The sequence below is a fragment of the Nilaparvata lugens genome, chromosome 1 (genome assembly GCF_014356525.2).
Source record: "Nilaparvata lugens isolate BPH chromosome 1, ASM1435652v1, whole genome shotgun sequence".
Taxonomy (NCBI): Eukaryota; Metazoa; Arthropoda; class Insecta; order Hemiptera; family Delphacidae; genus Nilaparvata; species Nilaparvata lugens.
Window position 1 is genome coordinate 14,126,517 of NC_052504.1, and position 19,344 is coordinate 14,145,860.

Below are 19,344 nucleotides of genomic sequence, written 5' to 3' on the forward strand. Positions count from 1 at the left end.
CGGAAACAACCGTTTGTTAACGAAGTTCTGCTGCAATCTCTATTCTGGACTTCAGTTCCATGGTCAGGGCCATGGTTTTCTTTCTTCCATGCTTTCATGAAACGAAAGTTTGAAAATTTGAAATCTCATGAAACTTAAAACCTTGAAAGTCAAGAAATAAAGAAATAAGAACACAGGCGGTTGATTGGTGGAATCTAAAAAATTGAATTTTGAAAACTACTACTACTTATTGATATTGCTTGATATTGGAAAAAATAATTTGTATTGGAACAGAAATATCGAATCAAAAGTATCGATAATCATTAGTTTGATAATATCGAATCATTTCTATAATCTAAAATTTTAGGTTAGCCCTCAATCATAAACATTAATATTTCTTATTTCATTTCAATTTTTTTATCATTTTCGAAGTGAATTTTATTTCTTGTACAATGATTATGTGATTTCTTGTACAATTTCTGAAGTCTCAGAGATTTCTAGTTTATTACGTGTAGTCTACATAAAATTGGTAAGAAAACTTATTTTTCAGCATTAGTTAGATATTTTAGTCAAGTCTGCATAAGAAGCTACAAAAGATAAAATCTTTGAATACGTGTCACTTCGTTTTTTTCTACAATGATTTTGAAATGTAAAGTAAGGAGTGGATAAGTAAGCACTTCGTTGCTTTCTACAATGATTTTGAAATGTAAAGTAAGGAGTGGATAAGTCTTTTATAAATTTAAAAAGAAGGTAGCCTATGGATTTCACTTTTTTATTGATTAAATTTGTTGTAGGTCTATCAAATTTTATTCCTTTTTCAAGTTAGTCTATCAAATCTACAATAACCAGATATTCACTTCTGTACCCATCCTTTTAATAATAACCTTATCAATGCTTACATTTCATACAACTTATTCATTAATACTGTAGTAGTCCATAGGCTTAATTCTCACTTGCGAATAACACCACCTTTATAGCACAAGATCCCCAGATCAGCCCAATTACTTAAGTTGGCTGGATTGTTATACCTTATACCTTCTTCTTCATCCATTACCCACACTTGTAGGATTGATGGCGTCTTGTCATAAAATAATAAAAAGATATAACAAAAACACTAAATTGATTAAGATGGCAGTGATCAAGTTCAGATCGAAAAAAATATTATGAGGCCTTGCTCTTCAACATAATGGCACTTTAGCCTGATAACATTTGAGACAGGTCATCATTCACATATTCCTGGACATCATAATAAGCCCTGGTTCTCAGGAAACCGGTCACAACTCTCTCTAACACGTTGAGATTCCAGTGCCTTGCTCAATGCCTAGTTTGTAGTGATGCCCGAGTCAACAAATTTTGTTGACTCTTCTTCACGTACATGAGGCAGAGGAGGAAGTGGCTAATTACAGTTAGAATACTTAGCCTAGCAAAAATGGGCTTGCAATGAGCAAGATTTTCGCTTCCAGTACTGATCCTGGCAGCCCGTTTTTGCAGCTTCAGTATGTCCACAACCTTCTCTGAGTGACCCCACATGAGTAGACCGTAGGAGATATGGCAGTGGAAAAGTGCGTGATACATCATGGCCAGATATGCCTCCGTCACATGTCCCCTCAGTTTGAGCAAAAGAAAACAGATTCGGGACAGTCTCTTGGTCACTTGCTGGATGTAGCTGATCCAGCTGAGCTTTGAATCCAGCATAAAGCTTAGCAGCTTCACAGGTTCCTGATCATGAGGCAGATTTCGCGACAAACTGCAGACGATGTTTTGTGTCTTCCTTTCATTTAGCTGGAAACGCTTTACCAGGAACCATGAGGTTGAAGACAGCAGATGCTCCGCTGACCTCTCCAACACCTGCTGAAGGTCAATGTCAGATGACAGCAATGATGTATCATCAGCAAACAGGAGAGTTGCACCATTGTTATCCAGGTCATTGATCATCACGATGAGCAAGATTGGCCCCAGAATTAAACCCTGAGGTACCCCAAACCTGACAGGGAGTGGTCATGAAACAGCTCCACCCAATGACACCACCTGTGTTCTCCCAGTCAGGTATGACTGCAAGATGTTAAGAGCAGAGTCCATAACCCCATAATAGCGAAGCTTATTGATTATTATGTGATGGTCAACACAATCAAACGCTCTGCTCAAATCACACAATGTAAGTGCCAGGGATTCATCATCCTCAAACACTGATCCAATTTTCTCAGCCACTCGATTCACTGCATCGTCCACCTCCCTCTACGAAAACCAAACTGCATACTTAAGAAGAGGTTGTTTCTCTCTAAAAACTCCTCAAGTTGGGGTTTTATGACCGCTTCAACCACCTTTCCAAAGATTGGAGTCATAGATATTGGACTAAAGCTGTTTAGGCTCTGGTGGCCTTCTTATACCCAGGAACGGTTCTTGAGGTTTTCAGGAAGACAGGAAAAATTTAGTCAGTTTAAATTTAACAAGCTGTCATTTAATGAGGAAAAAACATTCATTTTATCATGAGACGTGGCTCACCATCCGAACCACCCATTGGCGAACGGGGTGTCAGACCTCTTGGATTTTTTATAGGCTCGTCTCTGTCATGGGAGAAGCATGCAAGCATGTGTATTTAACCGTCTGTTCAAGATGACCAGCAAGTGCACGCATTCAGTAAAAGTGTTTCTATGGCTCCAGATTTTGATTCTCGCACGTGTGACATGCATGTCTTGAGCGCACTTGCGCACACATGCATACATGCATTGAATGTGTTCATACCCTTCCGAGAAACACTTGACAAGCGGAATTCTATTTACATGGTGCGTAGATTCGCACCACACTTACGGTTTCATAAGTAGAAATTCATCCTGCTGTTTTGTCGTAGGCTACCTATTCCACTTGTAACCAGCTTAGCAACATAGCTAAACGTTTTTTGGATGAAAATTTCAAACATAAATTCTATATTTGGATTGTTTTTATGTGATAAATTGCAATTTTGGACATTTGTAATGGTGAAGATGATTTTGAAAATGTTTTTTTTTCTGTGAAAAGAGTTTTAAAATTGAGTTTTAACCTTCTTTAACCTCAAAATTGTTCCAGCAATCAGATTTTCAACTTAATTATGTGTAACGCTAGTTCGCCTCCATGGTGCACATTGGGTAACACTAAATGGACTAGCAAATGATGGCGGACAGACAAAATTATGTTCTCCTGACCGAAAACTACACAACATCTCAAAGAAATTGGAAATATACAGTGTATATGTAGGCATTTGAGATTCATGAGCTATATATTTGTTGTGTATCTGCCATACGCTAAATAATAATAATATTCCACTTGTATAGTTGGTACTGTACCTAAAAGTCTTTGAGAAAGTGATCCGGAATGAGGTTTATTATTTTAGTTCTGGTAAAAATGAATGCCTCTTTATGTATTTATAAATTATATAGGTTATATATTTGTTGGCACTCCCACTTTTATTATAATTAAAGTATAATTATTGACTAACTTATTGCATTTGAAGTGAAAGGAAAATCGGATTTATGTTTTAATAAGTACCGTATCTACTTCTTTAACCTGTATAATATAATCGTTGTTATTGAAACATATTAGTTGGGTACATCATAAATTTTCAAGTGAATTTTTTAAGCACTGATTAAAGTAGAAAATTTAGGTTTGATTATTATCATTGATCACTTTATCACTGTAAGATCACTCTAAAAAACATTAGCGATTAACTCTTACACTTCAATTTTATAAATTCTAAATACTAATTAATAAAAACTTGTAGTACCCTTTATTATTAGAAACTTTAAAATATTTCAACGACTAGTTTCAACCATAACTTAGGTCAATTCAAGTTGAAATTTAGAAAATGAATAAACAAGTTGATACTAATATAATATGAAAATGCTTATTTTCATATGATTAATTTATTTCATATTCATTATTTTTGGTCAAATTTTAATATTATCAAAAATAGGATTATTTAAGTCAAATTAAATTATATTTTTCAAATTATTCCTATTTTATTTTGCATTTCTATAGATATAAAATTTTTCTTTTACATTCAATTTATTTTTTTCTATTACCAATGCTTGATTTTTTCATATTAGAATTTATATTGATATAACTATGATTAGTTTCAATTAAATGTTCAGCAAACGCCGATTTTTGAGTAGTATTTTTTTATTTTAAAGCCTGAATATGTTCATTGAACCTTTTTTGAAAACATCTACGTGTCTGACCAATGTAATATTTTCAAGAAAATTATAGTTTTTTTTATGAATGTCTTTTTCACCTTGAATTTAATTTTCTTTATGACTATTAAAGTAAAGGGTACTGTCTTTTTCACCTTGAATTTAATTTTCTTTCTGACCTTTAATCAAATGTTGTTGAACTTTCAGAAAGCTGTTCCCGTTGACAGATAAAATGCTGATTGAACTGTTCTACTCGGCGTGCCTGGTGGTGGTGCTGACATGCCTGCTGCTGTATGTGGTGGAGGAGTGGTGGCGCAAACGTTGCCACATGCGTCGCGAGATGTCGCGCAAACAGAGTGGTGGGGGGCCGAGCGTCGCCTTTTTCCATCCCTACTGCAACAGTGGGGGCGGCGGCGAACGCGTGCTCTGGTGTGCGATCAGAGCAGTTCAGAAACGGTCAGTCAACCAACCACCAACTCATTACAAGATTCACTTTTTGCTTGTCTTTTAGTTTTCTTCTTTTTTCAATTTATAAGACATTTTCCAAATTATAAAGTAATGGTCCAAATCAACCATCAATTCATAACAAATTTCACTTTACTTTTATGTTTATCTTTTTCGTTTTTCACTTTTTCCAAATTATGGAAAACGTATTTAAGTAGTAATATTAAGTAATTAAGTAGTGGTCAACATTTTATGCTTAGGTACTCAAAGAGACCTGAGCCCATGTCGTCGTCAGACTGGTCTTCTCGGCCTTCTTCTCAGGAGCAGCAGCCGCTCATTTTCCTTCATTTTTTTGTCTCTACCTCCCCGATTTTCACTCCTCTCTTTAAATTCTCCACGATTTAAATTTTCACCTCTAACTGTCTTTTACATAAGAAACTATAGCTGGCTAGGTAGATTTTTATTTTATTTCCCTCCTTTCATCCTCTTCAGCACACTACACCATGGAGCTTGTTGTGTTTGTATAGATTATTCAATGTATGCACACCTTTTATTATTAGATATGTATCTAATAATAAACTGTATACAGGGTATACTTCACGACATCATTAGTATTTAGGAAATAAAGTATTAGCATATAAGCTGTAACTCCGAAGCTATCCTAGTATCTCTTATCTAAGATATAAATATATCAAATAATTATACCTCTGGGAAAAAAGAATTTACTTATTCAAGAGAATGAAATTCAATTATTGTGGCTTTTATTATGCAATTATATAATTAGATATGTAACATCGCTTATTGTATTATATTGTAATTTTGCTTGGATAAATTTAAAATTTTAATGCAATATAATTGATCAAAATCATAAATGATGCAAACCTTTAACTTTATCTTCCATAAAGAGTGGTTGAGCATTTTTTTATTTTATTTATTCTATTATTGCGGATGATGCATCCGCAGCGTTTTGCTTATGCGTCGGCAATGGAAAGTGCATGGGTGATTTGTTAAGTCCAACTTCAATTATTGATTTGTACAATCCAAAGTATAAAATCATTGGGTTTTGATAGATGTTGCACTTACAAATAATTAATTTATTCTTTTTCCGTAAAGGTTGGCAGTATACATTTCTACTTGCAGTTATGATGAGCATAGAAAACTAAACACACCTTGTGGTACTGTCTATCCTTAGTTCATGATTCAATTTGCTAGAGATTGATAATTTTGAAACAAACAAAACTAGTATCTTACATTGTTCTAATAAACCGGTTTTGCCAATATCAAGTCGTTTTAATTCAATATTATTCATTGAAGAATTTTATTCATTTTAAACTCACGTATCAAAAGACTCTTTGCGATTTACAGTTTTGCCATAGAGAATGGATAGCATAGATATCCCATGATGTAGGGCTTTTCTATTATGTTCTAATCATTCTGTATCTGAACTTATGGCTCGAATCTCGTTCATGCACTACTGCTGATGAGGGGTTTCGGTTCCCCGTGTACGAACATAATGTTGATTGACTTTACTGCTTACATGATATTCGCCTAAGGCTGGCCACTAACTGTAGAACATGCAAGATATTTATTTTTTCTTCGCTGCTCTATTCCAGGTCAAATTATTTTTGTATCATTATAATATTTGTAATCTTTCAGTGGATTATTTATTGTTATTGGTTGTTTATTTTATGTTAGAAGCTGCTGTCAAACAGATGTTTTTTTGTTCGAAGTCTCTCGTTGATGGCACAACATGCATGATAAGCATGTGTGTACACACATGTTCAACACACTTGTCCTGTCGTTAGTAGCCACCCTAATGACAGACAAGGAGAGAAAAACCAATCAATGTTAATCAGGAGCTGACTTCATAACGTTAGTATCAGTAATACAGCACATAAGAAAATATTTATAGACTTGAAAAAAATTAAGTGGATATCTATATTTTATTATTATAAATTTTATATACTCTAGGTTCGATAGTGCTGGGCATGGAGGCGTTGATGGCATTCGTACCCGATGTGTTTGTAGACACTATGGGCTACGCATTCACGCTGCCGCTGTTCAAGTGGGTGGGTGGCTGTCACGTGGCCTGCTACGTGCATTATCCCACCATCACGCGCGACATGCTGCGACGCGTCTCCAGCCGCGTGGCCGCCCACAACAATCGGCCTTTTGTTGCCAACAGTCCCGTGCTCTCCACCGCCAAGATAATCTACTATCGCGTCTTCGCCTGGCTTTACAGCAAGGCTGGCAGGTAAGCCTATCACTCTATCAATAATCAATCATTATAAACACTTGTTTATAGTTTACTCAAGTCTGGTCACTAACGTTAGACCACATACAGATGTTCATCATGCATGTTCTTCTTCAGTGAGAGGCTTCTAACATGAAATGAAAAATCAATAACAATATAATAAATAAACCAATAATAATCCACTGGAAAATTACAAAATATAATGATAGAAAAATAATTTCACCTCAAATAGAGCAGCAAAGAACAATAAACAAAAAATCTGAGACACAATAACCTGAAGCGTTTTGCTTTGATCACAGTTGTGATGACACAGAAATGTATGACGACTGAATATCATGCTTGTTCTATCGTTAGTGGCAAGCCTAAATCAATGTTATTATTGATTAAACTGTACTAAAGCTATATATTAATCTCAACTCTTTTATGAACTTGATCAAATCTTTTTACAAGGTAAATATTAATCTCAACTCTTTTATAAACTTGATCAAATCTTTTACAAGGTAAATATTAATCTCAACTCTTTCATAGACTTGATCAATTCTTTTTACAAGGTAAATATTAATCTCAACTCTTTTATAAACTTGATCAAATCTTTTTACAAGGAAAAATTTTCATCAAGTACTAACATAAAGATAAGAAACATTTTTCGTCTCTGGTACCGTACTAGGGGTGTGGAGGAGGATGGAGAGGATCAGCTGGATGGATAGTGTGCGGAATGAGGAGGTACTGCGTAGTTTAGGAGAGGAAAGGAATATTATGTCAGTAATGAGAAGACGGAAGCGGAACTGGCTGGGACACTTGATGATGCATGGCGGCCTCCTTGTGGCAGCAGTGGAGGGAGGGAGGGTGCTGGGGCGGAGGAGAGTGAAGATGATGGATGATGTCAGGGAGAAGGGAAAATACTTCATGCTGAAGAGAATAGCACAGGACAGGGAGGAATGGAGACGGAGGAATCATGTATGGACCTGCCCTAGGGTAGAATACTGATGATGATGATGACCGTACTAGTCACCAGGAGCTATTCCAATAACATTCTTAATCGCTAATCAAAATGAGGCCTTAATTTTGTTACGTTTACTACAGGTATTCGGATATAGTTTTGGTGAACTCGTCGTGGACAGAGGACCACATCAATAGCCTGTGGGAGCGTCCTCTGATCACGAATCGTGTTTATCCGCCATGCGACACCACCTCCTTCAAGGAAATTGAGCGACCTGACGATGTCGACCACACAAAGTCGACCTCTGAAATTCGCATCGTTTCTGTTGGACAGTTCAGGCCCGAGAAAGATCATCCTCTTCAGCTCAAAGCCATGTATCATTTAAGACAGGTAAACAAACTATTTACTTTTTTTATTTCTTTTTCAGGAAATCATATTTACTATGACGGATTCGTTCTTAATGATTCGTATTCAACAAAGTACAAGTCTGAAATAATTTCCAATAATTTGTTTAATTGTCCTTAACAAAATATTTTATCTCAATTATAAAAATTTATCAAATAATATATTTTCTTGACGAGTAAAATATAATAGATCATTTTAATCAAGAATGAAATTTGAATTTTACACCAGATAGCTATCTTCTATAGGTGGCAGTGGCAAGGCAGAAGATCAGCAACGCTCCTATCTTTCTCCACTGCTATTATAATGTGGATCTCTCTATAGCTTCTGAAACTTGAAGCATCTAGTACATTAGTTGTTATTGAAGTACTTGTTTTATATCAAAAACAGGTTTAGAATGAGAATACAAAGGTTTTCAAATTACCGTAATAGATTGTCCAGAATTTACTCTAGTAACATTAAAACGTTATACTTTTCAATGTAATATATTTTTTATTTCAGATTTTAAGCGAGGATATTTTTGAAAGAACAAAACTAGTTTTCATTGGTTCATGTCGAAACAGTGAGGACGAGATCCGTGTCAAAGATATGAAGGACCTTTGCCGTCATCTCTCCCTGGAGAACAATGTGGAGTTCAAGGTCAGTCTTTCAAATTAAAGTAACATCTCTTTATACGCAATGTAAATTTGAGATACTCATCACTATTTCTAATATAGTAATTTATAATATTTATTAGAAAATTGGGTATTAGGGCTTATGTATGATTATTTCTAGTTTACTCTGATTTTCCAGTTACGAGAAGTTATAAGATAAGTTAATGAGATTCATACATACTATGTTGAAGAATAAATTTCCTAAATTACCTTTATTAGAAGTAAATAAAGATGTTTAAGATTAAAAGATGTTTTCCATATAAAAAATCTGTTTTTTTATATTTTTTTATTGATTTTAAAATAATATTTTGAAAACTTTTTTATAGTATCACTCTGATATAGCGTCATTAAATGTATGGTCCCTTAAATGGGAGTTCCACTGTAATGAAAATCAGACTGCTAGGTATTGAGATAATTTAAGAATTGAAAAGTTTCAATAATGGATAATAATAACAGTATGTTAAAGTCTATCAACCCGGCTGACGGCTTCGGCTAAGCCTAAATAACATTTTTACTTTGTGTGCAGAGAGGAAAATACTGTGAGACTTATTTTTTATTTGTTTTCTTTAAAATTATTTGAGATGTAGACATGGCTGAAGTATGACAGTCGTAAGGCCCATTGACGGCTCAAATTATAAAGTCAGGCGAGGTGTGACCTTCCCGCAAGGGACTCACCACCAACAAAAGCCATACGAATTTACTTTTTATTTGAGTTGTATCATTTTTATTTTCTGTTGTTATATTTTAAAATTGCAATTAAGTTCTATTTTATATATGATAATAATCGTTGTGTGGCAGGTGAACGCATCGTTCACAGAGCTAAAGTCTGAGCTGAGCCGCGCGATGATCGGCCTGCACGCGATGTGGAACGAGCACTTTGGCATCGGAGTGGTCGAGTGCATGGCGGCCGGACTGATAGTGATAGCGCACCGCTCCGGTGGACCCAAGGCAGATATCATCCACGAGGAGGCCGAGAGCAGTCGCAACGGCTACCTGGCCACCGACGAGGTATCAAAACTCAAAAATACTTCATTCATAAAACCACGCTTCTCTGTATAATGTAGGGTGTGTTCACATAGAGCAACTAAGTTGCAGAACATCAGGAAATCTACAAAAAATTACAACCCCGGCTCTCTAGAGCAACTTATTTCAAAGGCGGGTTTCAAAGAATTAGGAAAGACCATTATTCCTTTTAAACAAAGACAGCTCCTTTGTCCCTTGCAGTTGAGAGCAGATTGGCATGTCAATACAATACTATGTAAAGTTTTAATTTTGTTGTAGGAGAAAAAAATCAAATTTCTTGAAATCCAGTATGAAAAGTAGAATCTGATGTAATTTAAACAAATTCAAATATCTCAAATTTCATGCTCTAAAAATTTGTGTCGGAGAAGATTCGCTTTACCATTGTTTTACGGTCCTAAACTAGAGGTAGAAGCGTGGTAATCATGTTATTCATGCTTACTGCAGTCACCCTACTAAATAGAAAAGTTGCAGGTTGCATTGTGCCCGGTAAAGAAACGCTTGTGTTCTATTCCTCACAGAAAAAGTAGCTTCAAGAAAGTTGCTCATGTTAACACGTGTACTGCGAAAGGCTTCGAGCAACATTTTTGAGGTTAGGTTTTTGTACAATATCTCCAATTTTTGTTGTTTGTTTTATCTTAGCTGCTCTATTTGAGGAAGAATTATTTTTTATAATATTACTAGTAGTTCTGTGAACAGTAGACCTCGCGCAGTTATAACGACGTCCCAAACAATAAGCACATCCACACTGATATACTGACTATTTATTTGATCAGATCATGCTTACACAAGATTTAATTATCATATAACGCTTTCCAGAATTTAGCGCGAGAAAACCAGAAGACATCTAGGCGCCCAGACGAGCTGTTATAAGTTCTTTGCATCCTATTTAATAGTGCATAAAAATTGCATTCAATGAGGCATGCAATTTATAGTCTACACAGCTGCTAATTTTTTACCAAGTTACATTGAGATATTGAATTGCATGCGTCATGGCATGCAATTTATAGTCACTCGACAGCTGATTTATGATGAATATTCTATAGTCTGATTTTCTCTCCAATTTTGACGTATGAAGGAGGCTCCTTTTTCCTTTTATATTATCCTTGAAATGCAAAATTTCTAAAAACCTTGTATATACGTCGACGCGTAATTTAAAAAGGAACATACCTGCCGAATTTCATGAAAATCTATTACCGCGTTTCACCGTAAATGCGCAACATATAAACATTTAAACATTCAAACATTAAGAGAAATACCAAACCGTCGACTTGAATCTTAGACCTCACTTCGCTCGGTCAATAATTTGTGATTTTCCAGTGGTTTATTTATTGTTATTGGTTTGACTTATTTGTTGACTGCATGTCGTGTGAAATTCATAGAAATAATTGAGTTATTGGTTGTTTATTTTATGAAGCCTCTCGCTGGTGACAGTGTATGTGCATGCACGTTCAACCGTGTGTTAGTGGCACGTTCAACCGTTACAAACAGACCGACAGGTCCATGTGAGTTCAGTTTTAATTATTAGTGAAAGTAGCTTAAGCATAAATATAATCTACTTAAAATTGGTACATCTATTGATGTTTTATAAATCTGTAATTACATTTATTTTTATTGATGCTTTATAAATCTGTAATTTCATTTGTGAAACAATAAATTCAATTGAATTGAATTCAGGTGGAGTACGCGAACACAATCGCCAGCATCGTGCGACTGCCGAGCGACACGCGCAATCGCGTGCGAACCGCCGCTCGCTCCTCCGTCGAGCGATTCTCGGTCGCCGAGTTCGAACAGAACTTCTTGCGACTCGTCGAGCCGTTCTTCGGCTGAGTGCCTTCACTGCAAGTGCGCCGCTTTAACTCTAGTCGGTAATCGTTTTTGGACCAGGTTGGAAATGATTCGCTCATTTGAATCATGTGAAATTATATTCTCATTATTGACGTTGTAAAGTTTGAAAGTATAGGTGTCCCGTAGAGAACGCAAGATTTGTATTGGTAATTTTTTTGAAAGAATAAGACATTGATGTTGTCAATCCCATTATATTTGTTCAAAATCAATTTGAATTACTAATCCAGGTTTCATGACAACATCAACGTTTTATTCTTTGAATTATGGAGAAATTAACACAAGATCTCTTCTCATACAGTCAAATTGTTCATTTTTTTATTAGTTCTATTCTTGAGTGCGTGGGTAATGAGAAGAATGATAATAATAATAATAATTTTCTTAATAAGGGCAATCAGCCATTAGCTCTACAGCTTGTTCGTGATAGATTTGTTATAATGAGTGATGAGTGGATCTACAGCTTTCCGAACCATCGGCGAGCGATTTTTCAACTCATGAAAATCATATTCAAGAGGAGTTGGCTGAAGTGGTCACACTCCCAACGGAAGTAGCAGGCGCATGATTCTTAACTTATGTAAGCAATTCGAACCGCTTCCGCTACTAAATAAATCCGAATTCAAAATAATCCGATTCCTTAATAAATCATCATTAAGCCTACTTGGAATTTTCAATATTTTCCGTTAAATGGGAAGTGCATTGTAATTGATCACAGTACTGTAAATGCACAAAATATTAAGGTATAATTTCAAGTGACGATTTAATGAGAAATTCAAATCTTGTGTTCATAATGGGACACTCTATATAATGTAAGTTGTGTAAATAAGATTTGTCAAAAATATAATATTACAATATTTACTTTGTACAGTTTGAAAATATTTGTAAGCTGTGTGAATAACTTTTTTGAAAATACGTGGAAAATCTTATTCTTGACTTTATGGAGTTTGAAAATGTTTGTGAGCTGCTTAAATAAGAATAATATTATAATAGAGGTTTTTTATATGCATTGACTTGTACAAGCAATATTGGACATTTTTATGCTGATCAACACGTTTAAGACCACCGCAGCAGCAGACGGAGGAGAAATCCTTCCCCAGCTTATCGAATGTTGCAATGCACACAGACGTCCGTCTGTCTGCTCACGTTTGCAGGCAGACGTTTGATTTTAATCCCGTTTGTTGCAGTGTGCGTTGTCCATTATTATGGCAACTTCTTAATTGGACAACAGATTCCTAATTGGGATGTATAAAATTCTAGTGCCTCTCACTTTGAGAGTGAGATCTGGTTGCCTTGTCAGTTTTTTCAGCTGTTAGTTGTTACTCTTCTTGGCACTACTTACATAATATTATAGCTTGTTTGTGATAGCTTAAGCTGCGTTTACACCAAAGTTATTAACAAAATGTTTATTTTTCCGACCTTATAGAACGGAACTTGACAAACACATATGCTCATCATGTGTATGATAAGTTATGTTCAATCTAATAGAATCTATAAGAACGGAAAAATAAACATTTTGTTAATAACTTTGGTGTAAACGCGGCTTAATATATTAAAATATGGATTCAGCTGAAATCCAAAGACTAGCCTAATGCACATTGACGTTAGTCTTGCACGTGTATCTATTGGAAGATTTTAGAATGATTACTTGTCATTGATATCAATTGTTGTGCCAGTCTTCATAAAAGAGTATCAATGATTTCTAATTTCTGCGGACGCTTTACAGGGTATTATCATAGATAATATAACACATTTCAATTCGAGGGATTCTATGTGACATCACTTACCGAAATAACAATGGTTGAGGAACCTTCGGCAACAGAGATTTAAATATTGATGAGTTTTCATTCATTAACTTTGCAGCTTAATAGTCTGTCTTGTTGGTTGGTAAAACATTGAAGGTAAAAATTTCAGATTTTCATCAGACAGCTTTTAGAGACGTAGTATTGCACTTTTATGCTGTTTCAACCGTAAATGTCTTGAATAGCACAGATTGTAAATTCTTTGAACTTGACAAATTAACGCCTAGTGAGTGTGGGCTCTCCACACCATTCAGAATTTATTGTTACTCTTCAATCATTAGTCGGTTAGTTCATCTTTTCAATGTTTCTACTCTTCAACTCTACTCACTTCGATGATTAATAGAGCAGTAATCATTTCCAATATTATCCAATTTTATTCTTGATGAACAAGATTATGTACATTATAGTTTTCAAATGTTTTATTACATAAATTTCTAATGAATATAAAATAGGCTATAACATTTTCCTCCACCTATTATCTAGAATCGTATATTTATTCATTCATTCATAGACAATAGATACAATCCTGGAACAGGATTATTTTTACTTCCTGGAACGGAATATTAAAGTACTACGACTACCAAGGGAGTAAAGTGACTAAGGTACTTAACACCCTCCCTAGGAACTAAAAATAATTCCATTTGATTATCATGGATGACATCTAGCCATCTAGTCTATCCGAGTGGCCTGAGACATCGCAACTCCATTCTGATGATTATTCATGTTTATTACGTCTGAGCTGAATCCAAGTATCCTGCATGTCTAAGGGTAGTCGAACAAAATATATTTTTATTAATATAGGTGGAAGAAAATGAGTACATAAGTGGACAAGAGAATTTTTCTCCTTCTGGATAAACGTTCGCCTCAGGGAGTAAAAGTAGCAATTTTGTTCCTGGATGTACAAATAACTATTTTGATCATATTGTTGTAAAGTTTATAGTTAGGTTACTTATAATTATATCATAATATTGTAACGTATCCACAAATGATGATCTATTCTAACAATTGAAATTGAATGTTGTATTTTAAGTGCTTTAAAAATTTGTTATCTCTTGAAATTTTAATTTATTGTCTAATCAGGTCTACTTGATTGGATTTATAGCGTGTAAATACAAATACTTTTTGAAGCGGATGAATCTTGTCGATTGCATTTTTGTTGTCAGTAAAACTTGTTTTTACTCTGATTATTTTATATTTATTCATTATCCCATGCAAAATAAATAGGAATTAGGTTACCGTTTGATATTTTTATTCAAAGTATGCAAAAATAATTGAAAATATGCTATTTCTGATTTAACCTTAGTCTATATTCTATTAATTACAGGAGTAGTGATAGTATTCAATGGATGTATAAAAATGTAGAATATAGTAGGCGAAATTAACAAACGGTTGAAAAATTATTTAATATAATTTGAATTTGTTGTTATAAGAGTGTGTTCATCTTCTTTATATTATCAGTTCTTTTTGAAGATGTTTGAAAACACTTTCCAAACATAGAAAAGTTTCATAGAATGTCTAAACCCTATCAACAAGTTCTCCAGAAACTGCTATAACTTCAATTTCCACTCTGGCTTCCTGAAAAACACAAAATTGAATAATTTCAAGTGGGATAGCAACAAAAACGACAGAAAATCTATAAAAACAACAATGTTGAATTATAATTAAGTAGCAAATTGTTCATACCATGAATAATTTTCCATACAATTATAATTTTAATCATTCTCTTTATTTGCTACATCTATACAATTCAAAAAAATCATTAACAAGAACTAAAAATTATGCACCACATTTAGTTGCAAAATCAGTGAAAAAAGGTTGTGTTTTCCATGTTACTTCCTTATAAATCCAAAATTTGAAATTAAATCACACTTTAGAAAAGTAGTGACTATTTGTTAAAGAAAGTAACAGATTATGTACTCAGAATTTTCATTTTAATTTAAAAATTTTATTTTACTTTTTTATCTTAACTATAATAGATCATCCTTTAATTTTGAAATATGGTTAGTGTTAATCTGTATATTGGTAGATTGGTCTCAACTTACCATTGGTAATTTCCCAACTTGGAAAGTTGATCGTGCAGGGTAGGGGCTCCTGGAAGTCTGTAATTTAAAACATCGGCTCAAATTCACTTGTCATTTTAGGAAGATGACTAATTATTCTCTATCGATTATAGATTTAAAGTAATGCTCCACTAATTCTCTAAATTATACAGAGTTCATTGCTTGTTCAACATACATGGAATAAAACTCTTTCCTGTTTAATCCCCACATTTGATGTGCGTCTTATTCGTACAACCAATAACAGAGAAACCAATCGAAATCGTTAAACTAACTCAAATCAAAGTTTATTCATCAAAAAACAATTACAATACAAATTAGAATATCATAACATTTAATACAATTAAAACAATGAAGTTTTATGCATTGAATAATTTCTAGACATAGATAAGTCAATGAATAATATGCACCCAACTATAAATGATATGTTTTAGGGTATAAGTTATTAGTTGCGTGTAAATTACTATTTACAAACTTCATTCAGTAATAGAGGAATCTAATGGAATCTTTCTGATTGAAATGTTTGCTTGATTCGCTAAGAACGATTTAAAAATCTTTTATAAATTTAGGTTCAATAAGTATCAAAGAATTCTTGACGATTTGCAGATTAGAATATCGTATTACTGAGCAGATATTGATATTTCGATAATACTTTAATTAATAATTATTTGTAGGTGATACTCACATTGCTTGTATGTCTCGTTGACTGCAGAAAAGTCTCCAATATCAGCCAGAAATATTGTAGTTTTCACAACTGCAAAATATATGTTATTAAGAGTTAATTCATTACTCAATCATTCTAAATTATAATAAAGATAGATTTAAAACTGTTGAAGAAATCTGTATATTAATCTTTATGTAAATCTGTTTATTACCATACTATGATTAATTTCTTAAAGGAGAAATATTGAAGAGTAGTTGTCACAGCAGTGTAGCGTAACTACACCCGAATCAATTTGTTAATCATGTGTATTGTAACTAAATGGAATTAGCTTGAATGAAATATAATATACAATCACACAGATTAGATAATTATGTAGCTCTCGGTTCTCCACCGAGAATGTTGGACGATTGACTGGTTTTGAGGCAAGTTCCAGTAGAGAGATGTGGGCTTCAAAATCTCTTTTATGTCACTTTAAATCTCAATATCATCCCTCCTATTTTACTCCCAACTTGGGGTATAATCCATGGCAACATATTTAATGCCACCTGAATGCAGAAGGCTTACTCTAAGATATAGATTTATAACTTTTAAGAAAGATGTTCATTACCAGACTGTGAAGAAATATTGAATAAGAGAGAAATATTTAGTACGAAAGTCTGATGTCTCTATTTTTAATGTCGCATTGACTGTCAATCAGATAGACTATTCTCAGAATTTAAATGTAAGAAAAATGTACTTGAAGCCATGCAAGTCTCAGTACAACTGTACAAAAATGTACCGTTGTACTGTACTTACAAATGATGCTTATAATGTGAATCAATATACTTGTACCTGAATAAACAACTTTTATGAATGAGGGGTAATGGTACCCACCATTTTTGTAAGAGGAATCGGCTGCGGCCAGAATTTCTCCCAGATTTTTGAGCGCCTGGTTTGCCTCAGCGGGTGCCCCTCCCGCCACCAGTTTACTTGTGTTCACATCTATTCCCAGAACGCCCGACACATAAATGGTGTTTCCCACTTGGACAGCTTGACTGACAAAAGCAAAAAAATGTAAAATACAAGTTATCTACAAATATTTATTTATTTATTCAATAATTTAACAAAATACAACTTCCATAAAAGTACCACAAAACAGTATAGTTTTTTTTTACGCTCCAGCAGCCTGGACACATGGACAATAATAGTTTCCAGTAGCTGCGGTGGGAACGCGGAATTGGAAATATCCGGAACTCAATGTTCACGTCATTTCCAATTCCGCGCTCCCGCCGCTGCTGGTAGAAACTACTATTGACCCTGTGTGCAGGCTGCTAAAGCATTTGGCATTTTTGTGGTTTATGAGTGGATTGCTATTCCACTTACACAGTACTTCAGATTTTTATTTATTTTTTTATAGATTTTTAATCTATTTTCCAATAGATTGAACTATGATGATAGACCTAACTGAGATCTTGTTATCAAACAATATCAATATATTGTTTGTAATAAAAACCATATAATAAAAGCTATATAATAAAAACTATTATAACTAATACCATAGATAAACAATACCGTAAGTAGATATCCCATGGTATAGGGTATTTATGTCGCAACTTTTACTGTTATCTCAAGCCGATTATTGTCAATTTTTACTGTTTTGTTGGGGTTAGTGTATGAACGGCACAATTTGAGAGACTACCAGCGTCACACAGCTGCATGGGAAAGAACTACGTGAACTATCGGCTTGAGATAACAGTAAAAGTTGCGACATAAACGCCCTATACCATGGGATATCTACCTATGCTATCGTTTCTCTATGCTAATACCTACAAGACTTCAGATTTCTGTAGTGTATGAAACCCGCTATTAGTTGAACCATGCAACTTGCATTGAAAGTAAAAACGTAAATGCAGACATCTATAGCTCAAATGAAAATAGAAATTATAAGTTGTAAAAAATACAAAAATATGTTATTGAATCCAACTTACTTGTAAGGTCCAACAGGCTTTGGAGCTTTAGCGGCAGTAATGATTTTCCTGATCAGTTTAGACATTGTATTTTAAACACAGAAATTAGTAGAATAATAAAATCTAGTTCAAATGTTTATCCAATTAACTTATAAATGTTGAAAATAATCTATTTCCTAAAGTATTTGTGTGAACACCGGTGCTGTGTGAGAGCGAAATGCGAGTGATATAATTCTAGATTAAAAGCTCAGAGTTGAACAGTTGAACAACACTGAATATGTTGCAATTAAAGCTCTAAAATGTATTTGATTGAGTTTATTTTAATGGAGATAAACTTGAGCTGATAACACTGACAAGGTTGAAGGTCAATGTATCGTATGCCTTCTGAGAGCAAGTTATCATAAATAGGCTACCTCTTCTACCAATGGAGTTTAATATGATTCCAATTAAAGAAAAAAATGTATTTCCAAATAATATAATGCTTGCATCAATTTTCAACAAGATTAAGCCATAGTTTTCAGCTGATTAAACTATAGAATGATGATAATTTACAGTACCAATTTTTTACTTTCCTTGCCCTATTACCATAGGTAAGGAAAGTATTGCTTTCCGAAAAAAATTAAGGTACCCCAATTTCTAAATTTCTATACGTTTCGAGGTCCCCTGAGTCCAAAAAAGTTGTTTTATGGGTATTGGTCTGTATGTGTGTGTGTGTGTGTGTGTGTGTGTGTATGAGTGTATGTGCGTCTCTGTACACGATATCTCATCTCCCAATTAACGGAATGACTTGAAATTTCGAACTTAAGATCCTTACAATATAAGGATCCGACACGAACAATTCCGATCAAATGCAATTCAAGATGGCGGCTAAAATGGCAAAAATGTTGTCAAAAACAGAGTTTTTCGCGATTTTCTCGAAAACGGCTCCAACGATTTTGATTAAATTTTTACCAAAAATAGTCATTGGTAAGCTCTATGAACTGCCACAAGTCCTATATCTGTAAAAATTTCAGAAGCTCCACCCCATCTTTGCAAAGCTTGATTTTAGATTCCCAATTATCGGGCTTCAGATACAATTTAAACAAAAAAATTCAAATGGAAAAGATTGAGCATGAAAATCTCTACAATTAATGTTCAGTAACATTTTCACCCAAAATTGAAAATAAGCTCGAAATTTGAGA

At 34.1% G+C, this 19,344-nt stretch overlaps 2 protein-coding genes across 3 annotated transcripts; one reads left to right on the top strand and one right to left on the bottom strand.

The window, feature by feature from the left end:
* The first annotated feature begins 237 nt into the window (after positions 1–237).
* On the top strand, positions 238–14,680 carry LOC111049230 (GDP-Man:Man(3)GlcNAc(2)-PP-Dol alpha-1,2-mannosyltransferase). The gene is made up of 7 exons (XM_039419883.1): positions 238–508; positions 4,350–4,598; positions 6,553–6,840; positions 7,924–8,170; positions 8,684–8,821; positions 9,634–9,843; positions 11,533–14,680. The coding sequence occupies exons 2-7, from the start codon at positions 4,375–4,377 to the stop codon at positions 11,683–11,685; spliced, it is 1,260 nt and encodes a 419-aa protein (XP_039275817.1). The 5' UTR covers positions 238–508; positions 4,350–4,374; the 3' UTR covers positions 11,686–14,680.
* On the bottom strand, positions 14,021–18,668 carry LOC111060014 (2-iminobutanoate/2-iminopropanoate deaminase). Of its 2 annotated transcripts, none has more exons than XM_022347643.2 (5): positions 18,185–18,668; positions 17,091–17,251; positions 16,239–16,307; positions 15,539–15,595; positions 14,021–15,071 (listed from the first exon to the last, which is right to left on the bottom strand). In XM_022347643.2, exons 1-5 carry the CDS (start codon positions 18,247–18,249, stop codon positions 15,052–15,054), a joined length of 372 nt encoding a protein of 123 aa, XP_022203335.2. In that variant the 5' UTR covers positions 18,250–18,668; the 3' UTR covers positions 14,021–15,051. The 2 variants fall into 2 exon arrangements, with proteins under 2 accessions (XP_022203335.2, XP_039286989.1); XM_039431055.1 differs by having other exon boundaries at positions 14,875–15,071; positions 15,539–15,584; positions 16,235–16,307.
* Between the last annotated feature and the right edge of the window lie 676 nt (positions 18,669–19,344).